The sequence below is a fragment of the Schistocerca serialis genome, chromosome 5 (assembly GCF_023864345.2).
Source record: "Schistocerca serialis cubense isolate TAMUIC-IGC-003099 chromosome 5, iqSchSeri2.2, whole genome shotgun sequence".
Classification (NCBI taxonomy): domain Eukaryota; kingdom Metazoa; phylum Arthropoda; class Insecta; order Orthoptera; family Acrididae; genus Schistocerca; species Schistocerca serialis.
The window spans coordinates 208323250-208345203 of record NC_064642.1 but is presented as its reverse complement, the minus strand read 5'-3'; the positions used below and the strand labels follow the sequence as shown (position 1 = coordinate 208345203).

Below are 21954 nucleotides of genomic sequence, written 5' to 3'. Positions count from 1 at the left end.
AACACGCCGGGTACAAGGCTTTCCCTCCTTTCGCGTCTGCGACATTCGCCATGACTGTCTCAATGCAGAATCGCGCTCCGCTTGTAAAGCTGTATTACAAGAATGATGACTGTGAATAAGTCGCTCTGCAGGAGTTCCGGACACTGAAAGGTTTGAAAAAAGGCGTTGGTCCGATGACTACCATGGGTCTGAAGAAAATGATTCGGAAATTCTAAAAGACTTGTTCTTTTGGTGTCCAACCTGGTAGAGGGAGGAAACGAATTGATTCGGCGTCAGTGGAAGCAGTGGCCGCAGCAGTGCAGGAGGAGAATAGCGGTGGTGTGCAAACGTTTAGTGCACGGAGAATTGCCGAAACATTGGACATACCCCTGAGCACGGGGCGTAAAATCCTACGAAACATCCTTCTTTGCCGGCCGCGGTGGTCTAGCGGTTCTAGGCGTTCAGTCCGGAACCGAGCGAATGCTGCGGTCGCAGGTTCGAATCCTGCCTCGGGCATGGATGTGTGTGATGTCGTTAGGTTAGTTAGGTTTAAGTAGTTCTAAGTTCTAGGGGACTGATGTCCCATAGTGCTCAGAGCCATTTTAACCATCCTTCTTTACTATCCATTCAAAATTACTCATGTGCACGAGTTGGTTCCTGTTGACCTACCAGTATGAGAGACCTTTGCTTTAGAATTTCTTGTTCGCATGGAAGTGGACAATGATTGCCCGTGGGATATTTTGTGGACAGACGAAGCTCACCTCCATCTGGCAAGATATGTCAATACACAGAATTGTCGAATACGAGCAACGGAAAATCCACACGCAAATCAACCAGTACCACTTCATCCTGGAAATATCACTGTGTGGTGGGGGTTTACGGCATCATTTACCATGGGGCCATATTTTAAAATCCACACGCAAATCAACCAGTACCACTTCATCCTGGAAATATCACTGTGTGGTGCGGGTTTACGGCATCATTTACCATAGGGCCATATTTTTTCGAAGAGACAGGCGCCTCCGGTCCTGTTACCTGTACCGTCGTCACTGGTAAGCGCTATGAGTGCCTTTGAGCAACCACGTCAAAAAAAAAAAAATGGTTCAAATGGCTCTGAGCACTATGGGACTTAACATCTATGGTCATCAGTCCCCTAGAACTTAGAACTACTTAAACCCAACTAACCTAAGGACATCAGACAACACCCAGTCATCACGAGGCAGAGAAAATCCCTGACCCCGCCGGGAATCGAACCCGGGAACCCGGGCGCGAGAAGCGAGAACGCTACCACACGACCACGAGCTGCGGACCGCAATCACGTCATTCCAACTCTCCAATAGCATGAATGTGTTGATGGGACCATTTTTCTGCAAGATGGCGCACCTCCGCACATTGCAAATCCAGTTAACTAGCTTCTGAAGCGCCAATTATCAGCCGCCATTTCCCTACAGCCTGGCGTCCCGATCACATGATTTTTATCCGTGTGACTTGTGGCTGTGGGGCTATCTGAAAGATATTGTGTTCAGTGTTCCGATTGCAAACTTAGCTGCACTGAAGGAACGCATTTCGCAACACATTCAGAACGCGAACACGGAAACGCTTCGATCAGTTGTGGATCATACTGTTTCTCGATTTCAACCTTTGGCAGAAAATGGTGAACAGCATATTGAACACGTTTTGCGCCAGTTACATGGAAATTAATAATCCGATTTGATTTTGATTGATGCTTTTTATGCAAGTTTTGGCCTGAGAACTATTAAAAACCGATGTGAGTGATGCTTTTAATGCAGCTTTTGGCCTCAGGACAATTAAAAACTGATTTTTCCCATCCGATGTCATATGACCTTACCATGGCGGATGGGCTTACATAAATAACAGTATCACACCTGTACACGCATGCACACTGAGTAGTATAGTTTGTTCAACGTCAAACGTACAGCTTACGTATTGTTGTATGATTCATTTGTCATTATCACTATTAAATTATGATGCTTACAGCGCCATCTATTACTACATTTTGTAACAATTTATTTTTCTTCTGCCATACGTCTTCCCTCTTCTCCGATAATGTTCAATTGCAATTTGACGTCATTCTGACAAATGGTGTTATTTCTACAGGGGTTTGAAAGTTTAACATTAATTATAATCACCCTGTACATGAAATTGCACGCGACATATATTACAGTGATTTCAAGGCAAGCAAAGGATGGTTGCATAACTTCAAACAGTGTTACGGAATTGGAAGAAGTAAGATAGCAAAACTGGAAACAAAGTGTTAATTTGCCTATGGACACCAAACTGCGGAATCAGACCAAAAATTTCTAGATGAGATAAATTTATCCCATCGTTCAGTTAAGAATTCGTTTTCAACTCAGATTAATCGAGATTTGAAGAGGAAACGCATACGAAGGGAATCCTGGAATTTAGGGGAACCGAGAGACCTGTATCAAGATAAACTAAGATCAATGCCTTAACACGTTCGTATACAATCACGCCGACTGTCAATCTGAACGGTAAATTAGCTACAAAGTTATTTACTGTGCTGCGAGAAGTTGGAAGGGGCTCTGCCCTGTACCATTCTTTCTCGATTGCATGGTCTTGCGAGGCCAGAACAGAATATTTACGTAACAGGAAGCGAGAATCGGAAAATGGGCGTGAGAGAACTACAACTATGGTATGAGTACTGTTTCTGGCCAATAGCTGGTCAAAATAGTTTACTTTTGGTTCAAATGGTTCAAATGGCTTTGAGCACTATGGGACTTAACATCTGTGGTCATCAGTCCCCTGGAACTTAGAACTACTTAAACCTAACTAGCCTAAGGACAAGCTTACTTTTGCCTGATTCCCGGTCTACCTATAAAAGTCATACTAGTTTAGAGCAAAATATTCTTCCTGAAAACTATGGGACGTACCAACTGAAACCACTGGACAAATTCGCCCTCTGGATGTTTGTTTTTTCCGTGCCTATAAAACGTGATATGGCACTGTCTGCAGCTACGTCTTAAAGGATAGCCAGTTTCACGACAAACTCCTCGACAAACTGTTTCACATTCGGTTGCATACCATCACATTCTATCAGTTCTCATTACCTCGTTGCACCAATATGATTCTATAGCGTTGTTTAAGAGCGGATGCCTAGCTGAACGTCCTGCACTGTTAGTAACTCCCGAGGAGTTCGCCTTCGATCTTGGTAGTGCGAACCTTTGTCGTCACTGTGGCGCGCCATTTTTCATTTGGTATTCATGATGTAATTTAATGGTTTCATTTGAACATTTCTTCAATGCCGACGATGGCCATTTTGTGAAGTGTAATACACACATCCCATAGACGATTGATCTCTGCTCCTCCCGGACACTCATTCTCTGCCGCCCTCCTGGTTACACATGGTGAGTCATTAGAAGTTAATATTTTTCCAGTCATAATTGTTAACACAACGCTTTCAAATGAGCTTAACTAATGATTGAACTTATGACCTCGCACTGAAGGCGTTCCTTGTTAGTAGATACAGTTTTTATGCAGTATCCATGTACAGAAATGTACAATTTGGATAGAAAATAAGTTTGTTCACCTTCAAATCTCCAGATTCGCGGTATTCACATAGCAGAAGCAATGAGCTCTGACCTGTGCGCTCTACAGGAGTCCATGGCACGGGCAATGTGTCGAGTATTCGTCGGGTTCCCTTCTACTTGAGGAAGAATATCCTCTTCAAAGTCGAGACTGTGAAGCGTCCGTGGAGCACCACAGTCAACCCTTCTAGTTGCGAACATAGCAGTTTCTCGCAGCCGTTGTTGTAGTCGGACGAAAATGGCATGTGATGTCATAATTACAGAACTAGCTACTGACGATGTCGTCCTCTCCTATGTTTGCGTGCCTGGCGTGAAGCGGGATATTTCAAAGTGTTCCAGTCTTTACACTTATTTTATAACAAAGCGGCACATATGCGAACATGGGTTCCCGACCAAAACTTTATCTACTAAGTCCCCTTTACAGCACCTTAAAAGCCTATAATGAGATTTGTGAAACACACTGCATACATTGCTTACTAGAACCTTCTTGACGTAACAGCCAAAATGTTTGAAGTCTTATTCCACCAAGATATATTCGTCTGTACTGCACTCGGGTGTCCGGTCGAATACAGTCGTCTACGAAACACTATTTCGACAGCGTACCTTGCCGTCATCTCCAGGTAATATCTATAAAATCAGCGTCTTTGCGATATTCGTTTTATTGAAATGTATTAACAGGGACTGCACAACATAATGAATCATCAGTACTCCGGCAGCGACAGCACCGCCCCCGCCTGCAGCTCCTAGGTACTGGGCTGTTAGGGACACGCAATATACTTCATGAATTAAATAGTGTTTACTGTATTTTTGTTTTTTAGGTTTTTTATTCCTGATAAGAATTTCGGAGCGATAACTTCATCGTTTGGATTTCCAAGGTTTACTTCAAGCTTTTCATCATATCTTTAAAAAGGCTACCTAAGCTGACGCTAGTTGTACGCATACAGGGTGAATCACCTAAGACTTGCACCACAAACACTGCGGAAGTGGACACTGCTGTTGATGTACAGTTTTCACCGAATGGATTGCTAGCCAGTTAAAAGATTGTAATAATACTGAGAAAGTGATTTTTTGTGCAAAGATACACGTTCTTAAATGGGCGAATGTCTATTGACATTAATAAACTAAAAGTAGGATAAATTAGAATGACAGTAGTGTTTGTTGCAGGATTCTAGTGCAAGTCGTTTACGGGATATTGTATTTTGAATAGCTGCCACTCCAACACTTGTGCAATACGTGTGGTAGCACACAGTAAGAGACAACATAAGTGCATAGCCTAGTTATGTGTATACACTAGTTATGTCCAGTAACGAGACAACTGATCGTCACAGGTTGTGTTCAAAATAATCACTGGCAGCGGTATTGACGTTTATGTGAGCGGTGTAGTGCGTTACAGAGTGGCAACTCTTGTATCGGCAACCTGGTCGTGCGTGAGGTCCATTATGTGCCCCCCACCCCCGCCTCCTCCCATTCGAGAGTAAGAAAGCCTTCGCCAATACTGGCAGGCTGTTGTTGGAGTAGGTGCCCAGTTGACCTGCATCGACTGACGACCAGCTGTTGTAAATCTGCCTGACGGTTATCGCTTAAGCTCTCAAACGGAGCCGCCCACTAAACAAAACAGAGAAGTGCTGTATATGAGACCAAGTAGAGAAGTATCCTGCGCTAGGAGTATGAGTTATCTCTAGCAAAATTTTCTATGGACATGTCCTTACCTCTGATTGGCTAACTCAGCTCATCCTCTCGCCAGTCGAATTGTTTCTTAGCAACTTCGTGGTTCTCGCCTAACATTCGCTTATCCCAAGCTAAAGGAAACATACATCACCAAAAATGTTCCTTTCTACAGCGTCCATCAACAAAACTGGACGATTTCAATAAGTACTTTATTGTTGAATAATTATTTTTTTAATTAAATGTAAATCCGAAATACAATAGAAGGCAAAGGCATATTCACACAAAGGCAAGTGAATGGGCAAGGTGCCTGGAGAATTTGAATGGAATTCGAACCATAGTCTGTTGAATTCGATGTTTTCAGGTGTCCGATTAGTTCTTGCTCTCTTACCACTATTTTTAGTCGTCAATCCCGTTCACCTGAGGTTGCTCGTCTATGTTCGAATCACATTTTCTTGTGGAACAAGCTTGTTAAGCGAAGGGCTAAAATTGCGTCGACAGGCACGTTGCATTTCCGTCAAACTCTGACCATTTTGATAATGCATCTTCACCTGATCTACGATCCATTGCATCTGGAAGGTTGACTATGAAGGTGGAGAGGAAACTTCGCATTTCACTGACAAACCATTTATGCGTAAACTTGAGTAATTTTAGTTTCTCTGATACTTGTAAAATTCCATATCCCGTTGAGATGCCGATTTGTTAGTACCCTTTGGCTGCCTCCATTGTACTATTATGGTAGCTTATGGAGAAAACAGCACATGCAGGTTGTTTTCCCGGTGCCTGGAGAGGGCGCCTATCTGGAGTTGGCACTGTCTAACGGAAAAACTTTCTCCCACGGTTCCCAGGACATGAAAACCACAGGATCGATACTACCTGTGAGGTTCATACATGACGCAACAGGTTCACACTTGCAGATATGTGCTCTGGAGTACTCACCTCAATCTCGGCGGCGTGCAGGCGGTAGGTGAGCTTGAAGAAGGGCGCGCCCGGAAAGAAGCAGCGACCGAACTTCTCCCAGAGGAAGGGGTCCGAGTTGAGGTTGACCACGTAGTCGTGCTGCGAGCCGACGGGCGCGCGCGCGCAGCCCAGGTTGGACTGCAGGTCGTGCCGCAGCGACTGGTTGAAGAAGCCGCGCGACGTCGCCAGCAAGTTGACTGCGAGGGACGGCACCGCCGCCGGCAGCAGCTCGCACAGCACCGAGTAGTGGTCGTACCTGGCGCGAGGAATAGCACAGTGGGGTGCAGGTTTTTTAATTTATTGGCTTTCGGTTCGTGCTCATGCAGCTATATCATTAGTGGAAAGACGATACCACAGTGTGTTTGAGACAACTTTAGAGTCAGTAACGACAATACGACTGTGACGACAACACAACACCAGTCCCTGAGCAGAGAAAACCTACGACCCGGCCGGGACTCGAACCCGAGCCTATTTGGTTAGTAATGTGCCGCCCCGAGCCCGCAGTTATTGAGGCGGGCTTGGGATGTAGTTTTCAGACTGACTACATGGGCTGGACCAAGGAACTAGGATATCAGATACGAAATGGCATAAGCAAAGAAACCTTTTCTCCTGTAAAGGAGGCCCACTAGTACTAGATATTGATATGAAACTGAAGCAGAAGTACCCCAAAGCGTACAGCTACAGCACAGCATTTAGTTGAAGTGAACACGTGGTTGATAGGTGCTGTCGAACAATATCAAAAATTATGCGAATGAAATGAAAAAGTACTAAATAGAATACTCGAGGAAAAAAGTCTCTGTACCCTTATTAGAAGACGTAAGGGGATAGCGGGGCATCTATTACGTTTATGCAACGCTGGAGAGTTCTAGAAGGGATAAATCGTTGCAGCAGAGAAATACACACATCAAAAAAAAGTTTTGCATCACCTCGGTTCCGAGAGTTTCGGAACCTGTACAGAAATTTGGAATAGAGATCAACATAAACATCATTTCTGCCCTTTTTATTGCCCATGAAAACCACGCATTGCATGTTGTACCACCATACAGCGAGACCTTCAGAGGTGGCGCTCCAGATTGCTGTACACACCGGTACCTCTAATAACCAGTAACACGTCCTCTTGCATTGACGCATGCCTGTATTCGTCGTGGCATACTATCCACAAGTTCATCAAGGCACTGTTGGTCTAGATTGTTCCACTCTTCAACGGCGATTCGGCGTAGATCCCTCAGAGTGGTTGGTTGTTCATGTCGTCCATAAACAGCCCTTGTCAATCTATCCCAGGCATGTTCAATAGGGTTCATGTCTGTAGAACATGCTGGCCTCTCTAGTTGAGCGATGTCGTTATCCTGAAGGAAGTCATTCACAAGATGCGCACGGTGACGGTGAGAATTGTCGTCCATGAAGACGAATGCCTCGCCAATACGCTGCCGATATGGTTGCACTATCGGTCGGAGGATGGCATTCACGTATCGTACAGCAGTTACGGCGCCTTCCACGACCATCAGCGGCGTATGTCGGACCCACATAAAGCCACCCCGAAACAGCAGGGAACCTCCACCTTGCTGCACTCGCTGGACAGTGTGCCTAAGGCGTTGAGCCAGACCGGGTTGCTTCCAAACACGTCATCGACGATTCTCTGGTTGAAGGCATATGCGACACTCGTCGGTGAAGAGAACGTTATGCCAATCCTGAGCGGTCCATTAGGCATGTTGTTGGGCCCATTTGTACCGCGTTACACGGTGTCGTGGTGGCAAACGGAGTCGTGCAAAACTTTTTTTGATGTGAGTACTTGAAGACTCAAAACAGATCATAAAATATGATGGATATACTACATGCATACAGATGAAAACTTACGCGCAAGACAGGAGAAAATGGTGGACATCATCAAATCATAAGAAAGAAGGCTCCTTTATGCCTCCTATAAGGCCAATAAAAAAAAGGGCTAACAGTATGAACTACAATATAAAGTAAGTATTATCTGTGAAGTTTTTACCTTACATAGGGAAACAAAGCGCAAGATAGAGAAAAAAGTTAAGAAGGTAATTGAGATTTCCAAACTTAGTGGACAATCACGATCAAAATTTTGGCAATCTCACGCTGTGTAATCTTGAAATATGCGTGAAGCCTTACCTTCTTTATCTACATAAGCCATGTATTGTATTTAACCTAGTGGCAATGTTTAAGCTCAGCATCTTCACCGTTTGTTGTACAAGTGTTGTTCAATAAATAACGCCCCATATTTTTTTTTTCTCTCAGAACATATTTATTCTTAAGAGTCATAATTTAGTGACAATATATAACCATTTCTTTCACTTATACTGTTTTTCTGCATAGTCTCTATCATGTACTATGGCCTTAAGGCAGCATTATGTCCTCATTATCATAATCATTATCATCATCGTCATCATAATCATCAAGTAGTTCGAACACTTGCTGAGCAGCGTTACCTAATAGCTTGTATTCCCTGTACGTGAAAGCTTCTGTTCTGAGCTCGAGGCCGTATTTTCACTACAAAAATTACGCTCCGATGATCTTCGATGTTTGTCCCACGTAGAGAATCCTTCAGTGGCCCGAATAGATGGAATTCCGAGCAGTGGCTGTCACAGGACGTCCCGAACGTGACGTATCATGGAGTTCAGTCTTTGCACTTCAACTCTCTGTGCAATTGCAAAGAATGGTCGTGGTTATCCGAAGCATACAAATATCAATCAGGCTACTTAAGATATAAAATGTTACATGTTCTCCAGTTCAGAATACAGCGACGCGCCTCCTGGGGTTGATGAGTAAACAACTAGCGAGTCAGGATGGACATGGTAATCGATCAGTGACGCAACAGGTTGCGAAAAATCATTAGTAGAGGACAGTGAAGGAAGAGACTTCTTGCCGACACAGGAGCCGACGAGACCAAACAGAGCGAACGCGATCCACTGGACGTGCCCATGTGTCCAGCACGTAATTCCCTTGTGGCTCATCTCCTACGTTGTTCACAAGCAGCACAGGAAAGCTCAGTCTGTCAGCATTCTTAGTCAGAATGAAGCGCTTTTATGCTGAAGGGATTGTTTGGGTCAAGCACTTAGGCCACAATAAGTAGCACCGAAGTGCTGGCTGTGAATTTAAGGACGACGAAAAATTTTTGAATTGACAGTTAAATGATCCACGTAGCAACTAGACTTGTGGTGGCTTATACATCTCTTTACCCATTGACGAGAAGTACTCCTATCAACTGTGTCGTTACCATACAATGCACACGAACGTTTAAGGCTGCTTACCACAATATTCTTTTCCGCAACCACGAATTCCATTATAGCAAATTGCTTTTGAAGAGTGTGTTGCGTACATGTCATTTTGATCATTCACTACATCTCTGCCGTCCGCAGAAATTGTTCCAAATTAATTACACGTGCGGAAGGAACATCACATTTGAAATATCAGAAAGGATATTTTGCTATATACATTAACGGCGCTCAGACAAATTGGCCACTATTTATTGAAGAACACTCGTGCATCTTCGAAATTCTCCCTCGCCTGCAGCAGCCACTGGTACCATGTAAATTATTCCCCGATCTATTAATACCTTACGCACCACCTTGGTATTATCTGAATGGGACAGAAATCGATAGTTGTGACGTACATGTACAGACAAATAACTGATTGCAATTTCAGAAAAATATTTTGTGATTTATTCAAGAGAAAGAGCTTCACAAACTGATCAAGGCAATAACGCGTTGGTCCACCTCTGACCCTTATGCATGAAGATATCGGGCTTCGCATTGATTGACAGAGTTGTTGGATGTCCTCCTGAGAAATATAGTGCCAAATTCTGTCCAACTGGTACGTTAGATCGTCAAAATCCCAAGCTGGTTGAAGCGTCCTGTCCATAATGCTACAAACGTTGTCAAATGGGGAGAAATATGAAGACTCCGTTGTCCAAGATACGGTTTGGTAAGCGTGAAGACAAGCAATAGAAAATCTCGCCGTGTGAGGGTGGGCATTATATTGCTGAAATGTAAGCCCAGGATAGCTTGTCATGAAGAGCAATAAAACGAGGCGTAGAATATCGTCGAAGTACCGCTCCGCTGTAAAGGTGTCGCGGATGACAACCAAAGTGGTGTTGCTATGAAATGAAATTACACCTCAGATAATCACACCTGGATGTCGGGTTGTATGGCACCAACAGTCAGGTTGCTATCCCACCACTGTTGGGGGTTCCCAGACACTTCTTCGCTGGACATAGGGCTCATATCCAAGCGGGTCTTATCGCTGAACAAAAATGTACTCCTGTCGATTAGTTTCCAGGCTGAAGAAGTGTCTGTATACGCCCCAGACAGCGATGGGATACCAATATGACTGTTGCCCGCCATACGGCCCGACTAGCAGTAGCGATAGTCCATGATGGCATTTCTTTTCATAGCATGACTCCTTTGGCTGACATCCACGGCACCCTTACAACACAACGTATGTCGACGATATTCTGCGTCTCTTTCTGTTGCACTTCATGGCAAACCATCCTGGACTTACATTTCAGCGAGATTTCCTACTGCTTGTCTTCGTGCTTGCCAAACACTACATTGGCCAGCAAAATCGCCGGATCTTTCCTCAAATGAGAACGTTTGGAGCATTACGTGCAAGGCCCTCCAACCATCTCGGGATTTTCATTATCTAACGCGCCAATTGGACAGAACTTGTCACGATATCACTCAGGCGGACATCCAACAACTCCACCAGTCATTGCCAAATAGAATAACTGCTAGCATAAGGGTCAGAGGTTGACCAACGCGTTGTTGACTTGCTCAGTTTGCGAACTTCTTTCTCTCGAACAATTATCAAAATTTTTTGAAATTTGTTTGTCTGTACATGTAGATCAGATCTACGTCAAGATGGTTGGTTCATCGAATCTGGTCTTGAGTAATTGGTGGTGATTAAATATGACTTCCTACAAGTATTTACGAGCTGTGGGGTACCACCTGCACACAACTAAATCCAGACGACTGAATGGGATTTGAACCACATACTTCCCGAATGCGAATCTAGTACGTTACCACTGCCGCACCAAGCTCGCTGAAATACTATGAAAGTGCTTTGTGAAGACTGGTCTGGTGACTTACCTCTGCCAACCGGTGATGGCGATGCCGGAGAAGCCGCCGCGAAACTTCGGCGCCTCCGCGGACATGACCTCCAGCCAGCGCAGGTTATTCTCGAGGTGTCTCTTCACGTTGGGGATGTACAGTGTCTCGCCGAAGGCGCCCTTGAAGGCGCTGGCGGCCCACACGCGCGGGAACACCGCCGCGTACTTGTCCCACACCATCACCGGCACGAAGCGGTACACGTCTTCTGCGTACACCCACACCTGCAAAGAACCAAATAGGGCGCTCACAACGGGGCACGCGCAGTGTTCCGACGTGTCTTGAAGACATGGCTAAATGTGAGTGGTATTTTTTTTTCTCTTCTTGTCAGTAGTCTACACGTATCTTTGCTATAGTCCGGTTGCTGGAGGTCACGCCCGAAATGTTGGCATTTGCCGAACTGGCACAATAAATCATCAGTTCACTTCCATTGTATGGCTAGTTTTGTGTATCAAACGTGGTAATTTCGTTACCATCCCCAACTTTTGGAAGGCTGGCAATGTCCTGAAGTTCAGGAAGAAAGGGAAAGACCACTCCCCCTCATAAAACTACCGACCCATCAGTCTGCTCTGCTCGTTCAACAAGACTGTTGAGAAAGTAATACTTAAACGCATCACTAGGCACTGCATCGCCAACGACACCCTAATGCCAGAGCAATTGCGCTTTAGGAATCACCACTCAACAACACAACACCTCCTCCGTAGTTTAACATACAACACACAGCTGCAACACGAACAACGCCACTGAGGCCGCGTTCCTGGACATCAAAAAAGCTTTCGACTGCCTCGGGCACAACGGCCTCATACGCAAACTAAGGTGTGTTGGTTTCCCCGACGGGCTCGTACGTCTCATACACTCATATCTCACCAACAGATGTTTCGACACTGACGTGCAGGGCAAACAATCGATGACAGGGAAGCACACTGGCCAAAGCTCAACAGGGAAAGTACACCAAAAAGGAGGGTTAGAGATCCAAATGCATGACACTAATGAGATCTCTGATTACGTACCCAGCTCTAGTCTGGGGATATGCAGCTACTACATACCTGCGCCGTCTGAAGGTAATTCAGTATCAAGTAACAAGTATCATTAACAACGTTCCGAACGATACTGGCACCGCGGATCTTGACAATGAATACAACCTTGAAACCCTCAAGGAATTATACAACTCACCATGCGCCTATACAGTAACTCGATATACTCGAACGATCATCTTTACTCTGGGGAACTATGATCACAACCAGAGGTGGAAGCTGCCAGCCAGGGCATAATCACCTATGGCGAGCTAACACACCCTCACAAGCGAGCCCCTGCACATCAGCAATACTGAGTGGACACGCCAGCTGCTGTCACACCAGAAAAACAACCTACAGGAGGGAAGCCAATGAACTCCCACACTAACGCACAAATAAATCGCCTACACTATCCTACACTGTGCATCCGGTATATGACCTATTGGACACTAACCGATGATGAACTCAACTGTTAAAGATATGCTGATGCTGGTAGAGAAGACAACGCCAGTACCCAGCTGCATCTGCCCAGTGACAACGCCTCGCAACGTCAAAGGTATCGGCCTGCATGATACCCACTACTGGCTTGCCTAACCGTTGCATAATCTGTCGCAGATAGTAAGCAGTCCGCTGGTGCTCTTACTATCCGACACGACCATCGCAAAGGCTTTTGTTCCCTTGGCTCTTGCCGTGGCACCTTTTTCTCCTCTGCTCTACAAACCGCTGATGATGATGATGATGATGATGAAGTCCCATACTTCTTTACAGAGCGTAGGGGAACGACGCCGTACTAGGCAAGGTCCTAGTTGAGGTGGTTTGCCATTGCCTCCTCCGACCGTAATGGGGATGAATGATGATGATGAAGACGACACAACAACACCCAGTCATCTCGAGGCAGGAAAAATCCCTGACCCCGGGATCGAACCTGGGACTCCGTGCTCGGGAAGCAAGAACGCTACCGCGAGACCACGAGCTGCGGACCTACAAATCGCTACCCTTTGTTAAATTTTGACCCTATATAGCTCCAGATAAGCGCGTGTTAATGGTTAATCATAACCAGACGTACGTAAATATCACAGTACCCACATTCTGCGATGACCCCACTTAGTGAACACTAACCTCTACGCAGAGATGTCAGTAGATCTTTTGTGTTGGCATCATGCAGGTGTTGGCGTGGAGAGGCTGTGTTTTTTTCTTTTTTTTCGTAAACACCTGCGGCTCAAATGATTTTTTTTTTTATTTCTCTCGTAAGCCGCAACGAGCAGCCGAGATAACTTCGACACTTAAAGCAGAGTTACAAGGACCATGTTGCAGTTTATAACTAGGAACACGAAAGAATGGACAGCGCTATATGCATAGCCAGTGTAGATAAAGGCAGCATGTAATCCACGACACGCAATTCTGCTCATGCAATGTCAGCGGACAGGCTATTAGAGCATGCTAATGGATGTATGTTCTCCTAGCAGCATGCTAATGAATGTTGACTTCGAATATCATTACACATAATTAGCAACATTACACAGCTACGTTAATTAATCAGTCATATTAGCAGGACTGCGCTCTTTCCAGATATGAGCGCGCAAATTACTGTTTCAGGTCGTTGTAGGGAAAGAATTTTTGTTACACAAATACTGCGTGTATTGATGTAACCATTACACTTCCAAACATCACCGTTTCCCCGCGGAGGACGCACACTCGCGTTTCTCAACGACGTATTTGGCGCGGATCGCAACAGCGTTGAGCTGTTAGTTCTGCAGAACGCAGTCAACAACACAAACTGCGTCAGCTTGCCGCGAGGGATTTCCTTGTATGTCACGTATCAAAGAAGAAAATATTATTGCAAAACGCTTTACTATAAAAACCTGACGAATCTTATGAAATTCTCTAGAAACTAAGGTTTGTTGTTTTCATAGTTCTCTCGTGTTGACAAACAACAATAGCGGCAACATAGGTTTACTGAACAACAATTTCAAACCAAGACAAAACTTTACGTTAAAAGCAAGCGCATTGAAATACTCCGTTAGTTACTTTGCGAATTATTTATCTGTATCAAACAAATGACCATGGATCATGTCTTCAGTTATCCAGGTCAGCTTTAAAGAAAAAAGTATCAGTTGTGACAGGAATTCCCCAGAGTTCCTATTGCGATAATCAGCCCATTAATAAGAGACACACACTTTTATCACTTACACAGTAAGCTTGTTTTGTGTAAGAAACAGAGCAGCAACTAAAAGTCAGAACTTTTTGTTTTTCACATAGCCGTTTCATATAATACGCAGGAAACAACATGCTCAGAGAGTCTAACATGCCATTCTTTTCCTTTTTTATCATTAAATGAAATCTCACAGTTGAAACATGTATATGATGTGTGTCAGATGATCATTCCCACCTTTAATGCCTTTTAAAAATGGGCCGACTTTAAAGGTATAGGCCCTTAAAACGAACAATATCTTTACAATAAAGAATTGTTAAAAGTGAGAGGTTGCTGTATTTTCCTCCATAAATCATATGGCTATTTTAAATATTGCAGTATGAGGATTCGATCAAGGAAATAACCATTTATTGATTTGGTTACACAGGGCGCCTGTTTTAACTTGGTACAACAAAATGTCTCGAAAACCACGCATCGTAACAAAAAAATATTCCAGATACAAAGTTAATATTTTCGAAGTCGACATTTGTCTGTGGTAAACCTTGTCATCTACTAACCCTCCCCCTTTTTTTCTACTTTTTAAACGTGAACCCCACGGATTCTTCGACACAAAATATCTAGGGTTTATGTGAAACAGTTTTTTCTTCTTTTCGTGTTAGATGGTGCCGCAATGCAATCGTAGCGAGAGTTACTACGATTGGACGGAAGCATACACCGAAATGTCAGCCTGATGGTGAAATTCGAGGGGGATCCCCGAAATCAACCCCTAAGGGAATAGAAAACTACATTACGTTGATGTAGCTTACTTGCTATTTTACTATACAATCAAATCTGCAAAATAAATTCAAATTGTTACAATAATATCAAATGTGTAGAACATAAAGGTTTACAGTTTTATCAGAAATGTAAAATAGAACCAAATGAGTCGGTTCATCATTACAGAAACCGGCAAAAAATTAATTTTGTCGATTACAGCGATATTTTTTCGGCGTTGACTCTGAATCTGCATTAAAAACGGGGAGTTCCCATTTGAAAATAAAAAGTTGGCGCCCATGGTTCAAAAATGGTTCAAATGGCTCTGAGCACTATGGGACTTAACATCTGTGGTCATCAGTCCCCTAGAACTTAGAACTACTTAAACCTAACTAACCTAAGGACATCACACAACACCCAGCCATCACGAGGCAGAGAAAATCCCTGACCCCGCCGGGAATCGAACCCGGGAACCCGGGCGTGGGAAGACGCCCATAGTAATTGGGTGGGTGAGGGGGTGGTCACTTTTAGCACAGACAGGTGTCCTCCTTGGAAATAGTAAGTTTTAATTTTTTCGTACGAACCGCCTTTTTCGATATATTTATTTGCTCCAAGTGAAAGAAATACGGTCTACACAGATGCATTTCATACTTGAAAAATGAAAATGAACTTCTAATAGGCAAAGGATTCTTATACCCAATATGAAAAGCTGTGATAAGAAATATGAAAGACCCGTTCTGTGAAGCTGTAATATAAATAAAAAACAACATTTGAAAACTGGAAACAAAATATGCTACATAGTTCTTTCTATTTACAAAGGGCGTTCGAAAAGTTTTGCATAGCCGTCTCTAATTTTTTTTATTTTTTGCAGGAGGAGAATGAAATTTTTTGTGAACATACTTGGAACATTTAGCTATACACTGAACTTACTCAATGTAGCCTCCAGCAGCTGTGACGCATCTGGCCCAATGTTCTTTCCAAGGTGTAAACGCACTTTGGTAAAATTCTGGGGATTGACTTTTACACCATCGCTTGACATACGAAATAAGGTCTCTCTCACTATCAAATGTTTTACCACGCAGGTGGGCCTTCAGACGACCAAAGAGGTAAAAATCAGACTGAGCCAAGTCCGGACTGTATGGACTGTATGTCTTCAATTTCCTGAATGAATATTTCGATGATCGTGTGATTGCTTTGGGCTATCCGAAACATACAGAAGGCGGCGTGGATTGGCCTCCCTATTCGCCAGACATGAACCCCTGTGACTTCTTTCTGTGGGGACACTTGAAAGACCAGGTGTACCGCCAGAATCCAGAAACAATTGAACAGCTGAAGCAGTACATCTCATCTGCATGTGAAGCCATTCCGCCAGACACGTTGTCAAAGGTTTCCGGTAATTTCATTCAGAGACTACGCCATATTATTGCTACACATGGTGGATATGTGGAAAATATCGTACTATAGAGTTTCCCAGACCGCAGCGCCATCTGTTGTTGAAAATTGTAACTACTGTAATTTCGAAAGTTTGTCTGCCTGAAAATGTACTGTTGTCCCAAGCATATTGCAACAAACGGTGTATTTCTATCGCTGCTCGTTTAGTTTTTATTGCCGTTTCAAATACACCGGTCATTTTTGAAGCACCCTGTATATTGTATGCGAACGAATAGTGTTTCTGGCATGGTTTGAGTGATTTGGCAACAGACATGGAGTTGGTATTTTGGATCGAACCTTTTTCATTGATGGGACTTGTTTCTACCCATCTGGCTACATTAATTCACAAAATCCACAAACTTGATCTTCAGAAAATCCTTATGCCTTAAGAGAAACGCCATGTAGAGAAAATCGGGATGTGGGTTGACATTAAGTGAACGCCAATTACATGGCCCATCTTTTTCGATACTACCGTCACTTCCGGTGTCCACGGTCCCCAAGATAATTTACTCATTTAATGCTCCGCTCAACGAAAATGAGATCATTCATTTTTCCAACAAGACACAGTAACTACGAAAGGTCCCTAGCCCCTGCGCTCGCCGGATCTGTCTCCGCCCTACTATTTCCTGAGGGGTGCGGCTAAGACATTGGTAAGGTGAAGGGGTCACTGTCCTCGGCGGCAGCGGGAATTACGCGCAATCAGCAGCGTCGAGCGCAAATGTGTACCGGACGAAGATTCGGACATGTCCGAAAGAACAGACACCACGCATTCATACGATTGGGATAAACCTAGTTGGGCATCGATGCACAAGCGTAAATAAGTCCGACCTCCAGTGGGAATCTCAGAGTAGCGAACGGGAGTATAATGGTCAGACTGCGGATAGGTGGCGCTTGGTGGAAATGTAGATCGGCTCCGAGGCGTGCCGAAATATTACCCACAGTTACGATAACGCTGTGTCCCGTATGGCGCAGTGGTTACCGCACCTGCCTAGTAAGTAAGAGATCCCGCGTTCGAAAGCTGGTGACGTACACATTTTCGCTCGACGCCGTTGATTCCGCGTAATATCCCGCTGCAGTTGACAGCAGCAATCCCCTTCAATTTGCATTTAATGTTACACAGTAGCGGATTCTGCGTGGTGTCTGTCCTATCGGACATGTCCGAAGGAACAGACGCCACCATTTATATAAAACATTGGTGTATCAAAATAACATACAATAGACGAACTGAAGAAAGCGATAATTGATAATCTACACTCGATTACACGTGGAACACTGGCAAAGATGTTGAACTAAGTCTTCAAGAAATAGGAAAACATTTGCAGCACCTACTGTGATATTGTGAGTACAGTGTACTTAATTGTAATCAATGTAAATGATTAATTTCATTGTTTTAATTGTAATAATGTTGAATCTCACTTGCCAACAAAGCTGTCGCCAGTAGCAGTGGTTCAAAATGGTTCAAATGGCTCTGAGCACTACGCGACTTAACTTCTGAGGTCATCAGTCCGCTAGAACTTAGAACTACTTCAACCTAACTAACCTAAGGACAGCACACACATCCATGCCCGAGGCAGGATTCGAACCTGCGGCCCCTAGCTTATACATCGACAGAAATGTGCTACCAACCTTACGCGCCCTGCAAGGCGATACACGCGGGGCTCGACGCTGTGAAGACACTATGTGGACGCACTCTACTTTTTTTCTGTGATATTGGTGCCGTGGCGGCCCGAGACATCAGGCGCCGATAGGACAAAGTGCAACTTATTCGTTGTGCGGGTTGCCGCGAGCTCAGCTCCTGCACTGTGTATGTCCATGCAGACGGTAGAGGTCATTGGCAAACAGCAACTCTTCATGCATCTGGCATGTCAAGTGCCAAAAAAGGCCCGCACGTATCTATCACCAACGCAGCTATTTAGGCCGGCACACGAGCTCAGGAGTTCAGTTCCATCGCAGCCAGGAACCTGAAGATCTCCACTAAGCTATGCCAAGCACTCGGACCTCAATTTATGGACAGTATGCAGCCTCCTCAGCTGGGGCTCTAAGTGTTCAGCGATGTGCTCGCTGAGACTTGGTATAACTGTACTGTTGTGCTTCTAGCCCACAAAACAGTGCCATACTGGAAGTTTCTATCCTTTTCCGACTTATACATTTCATTATTGTTGGCTCTACTTCTTGACCAGACAGCACCATTAAATGCGTTAAGTTCTTGTCTGATGCTTGGATATGGACTTTTGTTTTAAACCTGAAGTGAAAACTTATTTTTCCGTTTTATCCTGAAATCACTAGGACTCAATCATTCTTCTTATTAAAGAACGTGTAACTAAAAAATCTTAATTCACTGTTTTTGACGTAAAGCTCTTAAGCTCTGAAGATTATGTCCACTGAAGCGTGTGTAACTTTTTGAAGTAGCACGAAACTTATTTCTCTACTTTGTGATTCTGGAAGTGTAAGTGGCTACGTTATTTACGAATATCAGTCATTATGTTTCATTTACTGAAGCACTAGCATCCATTTTGTTTCACGAACTGAACACTTTCGACATAAGAATTCACCCTCATTCTGCCAACGGCCTTATCAATTAGGGCGAAGGAGTGGACAGAGGTTCAGGGCACTCTCTTGCTCTTGGGGCGGGAAACTCACCGTAAAGGCCGAAGAATCAACGACGATCAATGGCACGAGGATGTAGAAGGCAATAGGAACCACTGAATTGACGGCACATAATGTATTTTCACAAGACATGTGGCCTGTAATTGAAAAAGTTTCATGATGATCTCTCCTTTGGCAAAATATTCCACACTAGTCCCCAAAACGAATCTCCGGCAGGGGACTGTCAAGGGGTAGGTGGCCGTGAAAAAAAAAAAGACTGAATAACCAACCAAAAGATAACGTTCTACAACTCCGGGCGTGGAATGCCAGATGTTTGAACGTGGTAAGGAAGCTAGAAAATCTGAAAAGGAAAATGCAAAGTCTCAATGTAAGTACAGTGGTGATCAGCGAAGTGAAACGGAAAGAAGGTGAGTATAGGGCAACAGCAGAAAATGGTATAGCGTGAGTTGGATTCGTTATGAATAGGACGGTGGGGGAAACAGTAAGTTACTGCGAACATTTCAGTGATACCGTTGTTCCCATCAGAATCGACAGCAAACAGAAAACGATAGATCAGGTATACATGTCGACATCGCAAGACGAAGAGGAACAGATCGAGACGGTATTTAAGAATAGTGAAATGGTATTTCAGTGTGTAAAAGGAAATGAAGATCTAACAGTCATGAGAGACTTGAATGCGGTCGTTGGGAAAGAAGTAGAAGAAAATGTTACAGGAGAATGTGGATTTGGTACTAGGAATGAGAAAGGAGAAAGTCTGTTTGAGCTCTGCAATAAATTTCAGATAGTAATAGTAAACACACTGTTCAGAAATCACAAGAGGAGGAGATATACTTGAAATCTTCCCGTATCTCCCAGCATTTTCCATGTGTTATATTACATCATGGCAAGCAGAGATACCGTAATCGGATACCGGATTGAAAGACGTACCCAGCAGCAGATATAGACTCAGATCACAATTTAATAGTGATGAACAACAGGCTGAAGTTCAAGAGAATGATCAGGAAGACTCAATGCGCAAAGATATGGGATACGGAAGTACTAAGGAATGAAGAGATAAGCTTGAAATTCTGTGAGGCTATAGATAATGTGATAAGTAATCTCTCAGTAGGCAGTTCAGTTGGAGAGGAATGGACATCTCTAAAAAGGACAGTCACAGAAGTTGGAAAGAAAAACATAGATACAAAGAAGGTAACTACGAAGAAACCAAGGGTAACAGAAGAAATACTTCAATTGCTCGATGAAAGAAGTAAGAACAAAAATGGTTAGGGAAATTGAGGAAGACAGAATTACGAGCCACTTAGGAATGAAATAAATAGGGAGTGGAGGGAGGCTAAGACGAAATGGCTGAATGAAAAAAGTGAAGCAATCGAAAAAGAAATAATTTTCGGAAGGACTGACTCAGCGTACAAAAAAGTAAAAACGATCTTCGGTGAAATTAAAAGCAAGGGTGGTAATATTAAGATTGTAAGGGGATTTCCACTGTTAAATGCAGAGGACAGAGCGGATACGTGGATAGAGTATACTGGAGAATAGTCCGATTACGTGATAGAAGAAGAAACAGGAGTCGATATAGAACAGATAGGGTACCCAGTATTAGAAGTAGAATTTAAAAGAGTTTTGGAAGACTTAAGATCGAATAAGATTGCAGGGGCAGACAACATTCCACCATAATGTCTAAAATTATGGGGGGGGGGGGGAATAACAACAAAAAGACCCTTTACGGAGTTGTGTAAAATGTATGAGTCGGGCGACATACCAACAGAATTCCCGGGTTCGATTCCCGGCGGGGTCAGGGATTTTCTCTGCCTCGGGATGACTGGGTGTTGTGTGCTGTCCTTAGGTTCAAGTAGTTCTAAGTTCTAGGGGACTGATGACCATAGATGTTAAGTCCCATAGTGCTCAGAGCCATTTGAACCAACAGAATTTTGGAAAAATATCATGCACACAATTCCGAAGAGTCAAGAGACGAAGAGTGGGAGATTTATCGCGCAGTCACAGTAATATCTCATGCATCCAAGTTGCTGCCAAGTTTAATAAAAAGAAGAATGGAAAAGAAAATTGAGTATGTATTAGATGACGATGAGTTTGGCTTCAGAAAAGGTAATGGCATCAAGAGAGCCAGTTCTGACGTTGCGGTTGATAATGGAAGCAAGACTAAATAAAAGTTAAGATACGTTCACAGGATATCTCGTCCTGGAAAAAGCATTTCACAATGTCAAATGGTGCAAGATGTTCGAAATTCTGAGAAAAATGGGAATAAGCTGTAGGGAAAGACACATAATAAACAACACGTACTCTTTCGCCACTACTATTTAATCTATACATAGAAGAAGCAATAAAGGAAATAAAGGAACAGTTCAAGAGTGTAATTAACACTGAAGATGAAAGAATATCAATGACACGATTCGCTGATGACACCCTATCCTTGGGGAAACTGAAGAAGAATGACAGGATCTGCCGAATGGAATGAATAGTCTAAATAGTACACAATATCGATGGAGAGTAAATCGAAGAAAGACGTACTCGTAAGTGATGAGAGGTAGCAGAAATTAGAAACAGCGAGAAAGTTAATACCAGAATTGGATATCACGAAGCAGATGAGGTTATGGAATACTGCTACCTAGGCAGCGAAGTAACCCCGACGGACGGAGCACGGAGGACATAAAAAGCAGAAAAGGCATTCATGACCAAGAGAAGCCTACCAG

The 21954-nt window shown here is 43.7% G+C and overlaps 1 protein-coding gene across 1 annotated transcript in view; it reads right to left on the bottom strand.

Moving 5' to 3' along the window:
- LOC126481853 (hexosaminidase D-like) overlaps nucleotides 1–21954 on the bottom strand; it is a gene marked incomplete at its 5' end in the record, with an annotated part of 157399 nt that overhangs the window by 14529 nt on the left and 120916 nt on the right. Inside the window, 2 exons of the mRNA XM_050105813.1 lie at nucleotides 6150–6426; nucleotides 11276–11517. Coding sequence (XP_049961770.1) covers nucleotides 6150–6426; nucleotides 11276–11517 — 519 coding nt within the window. The remainder of the gene's footprint in view (nucleotides 1–6149; nucleotides 6427–11275; nucleotides 11518–21954) is intronic.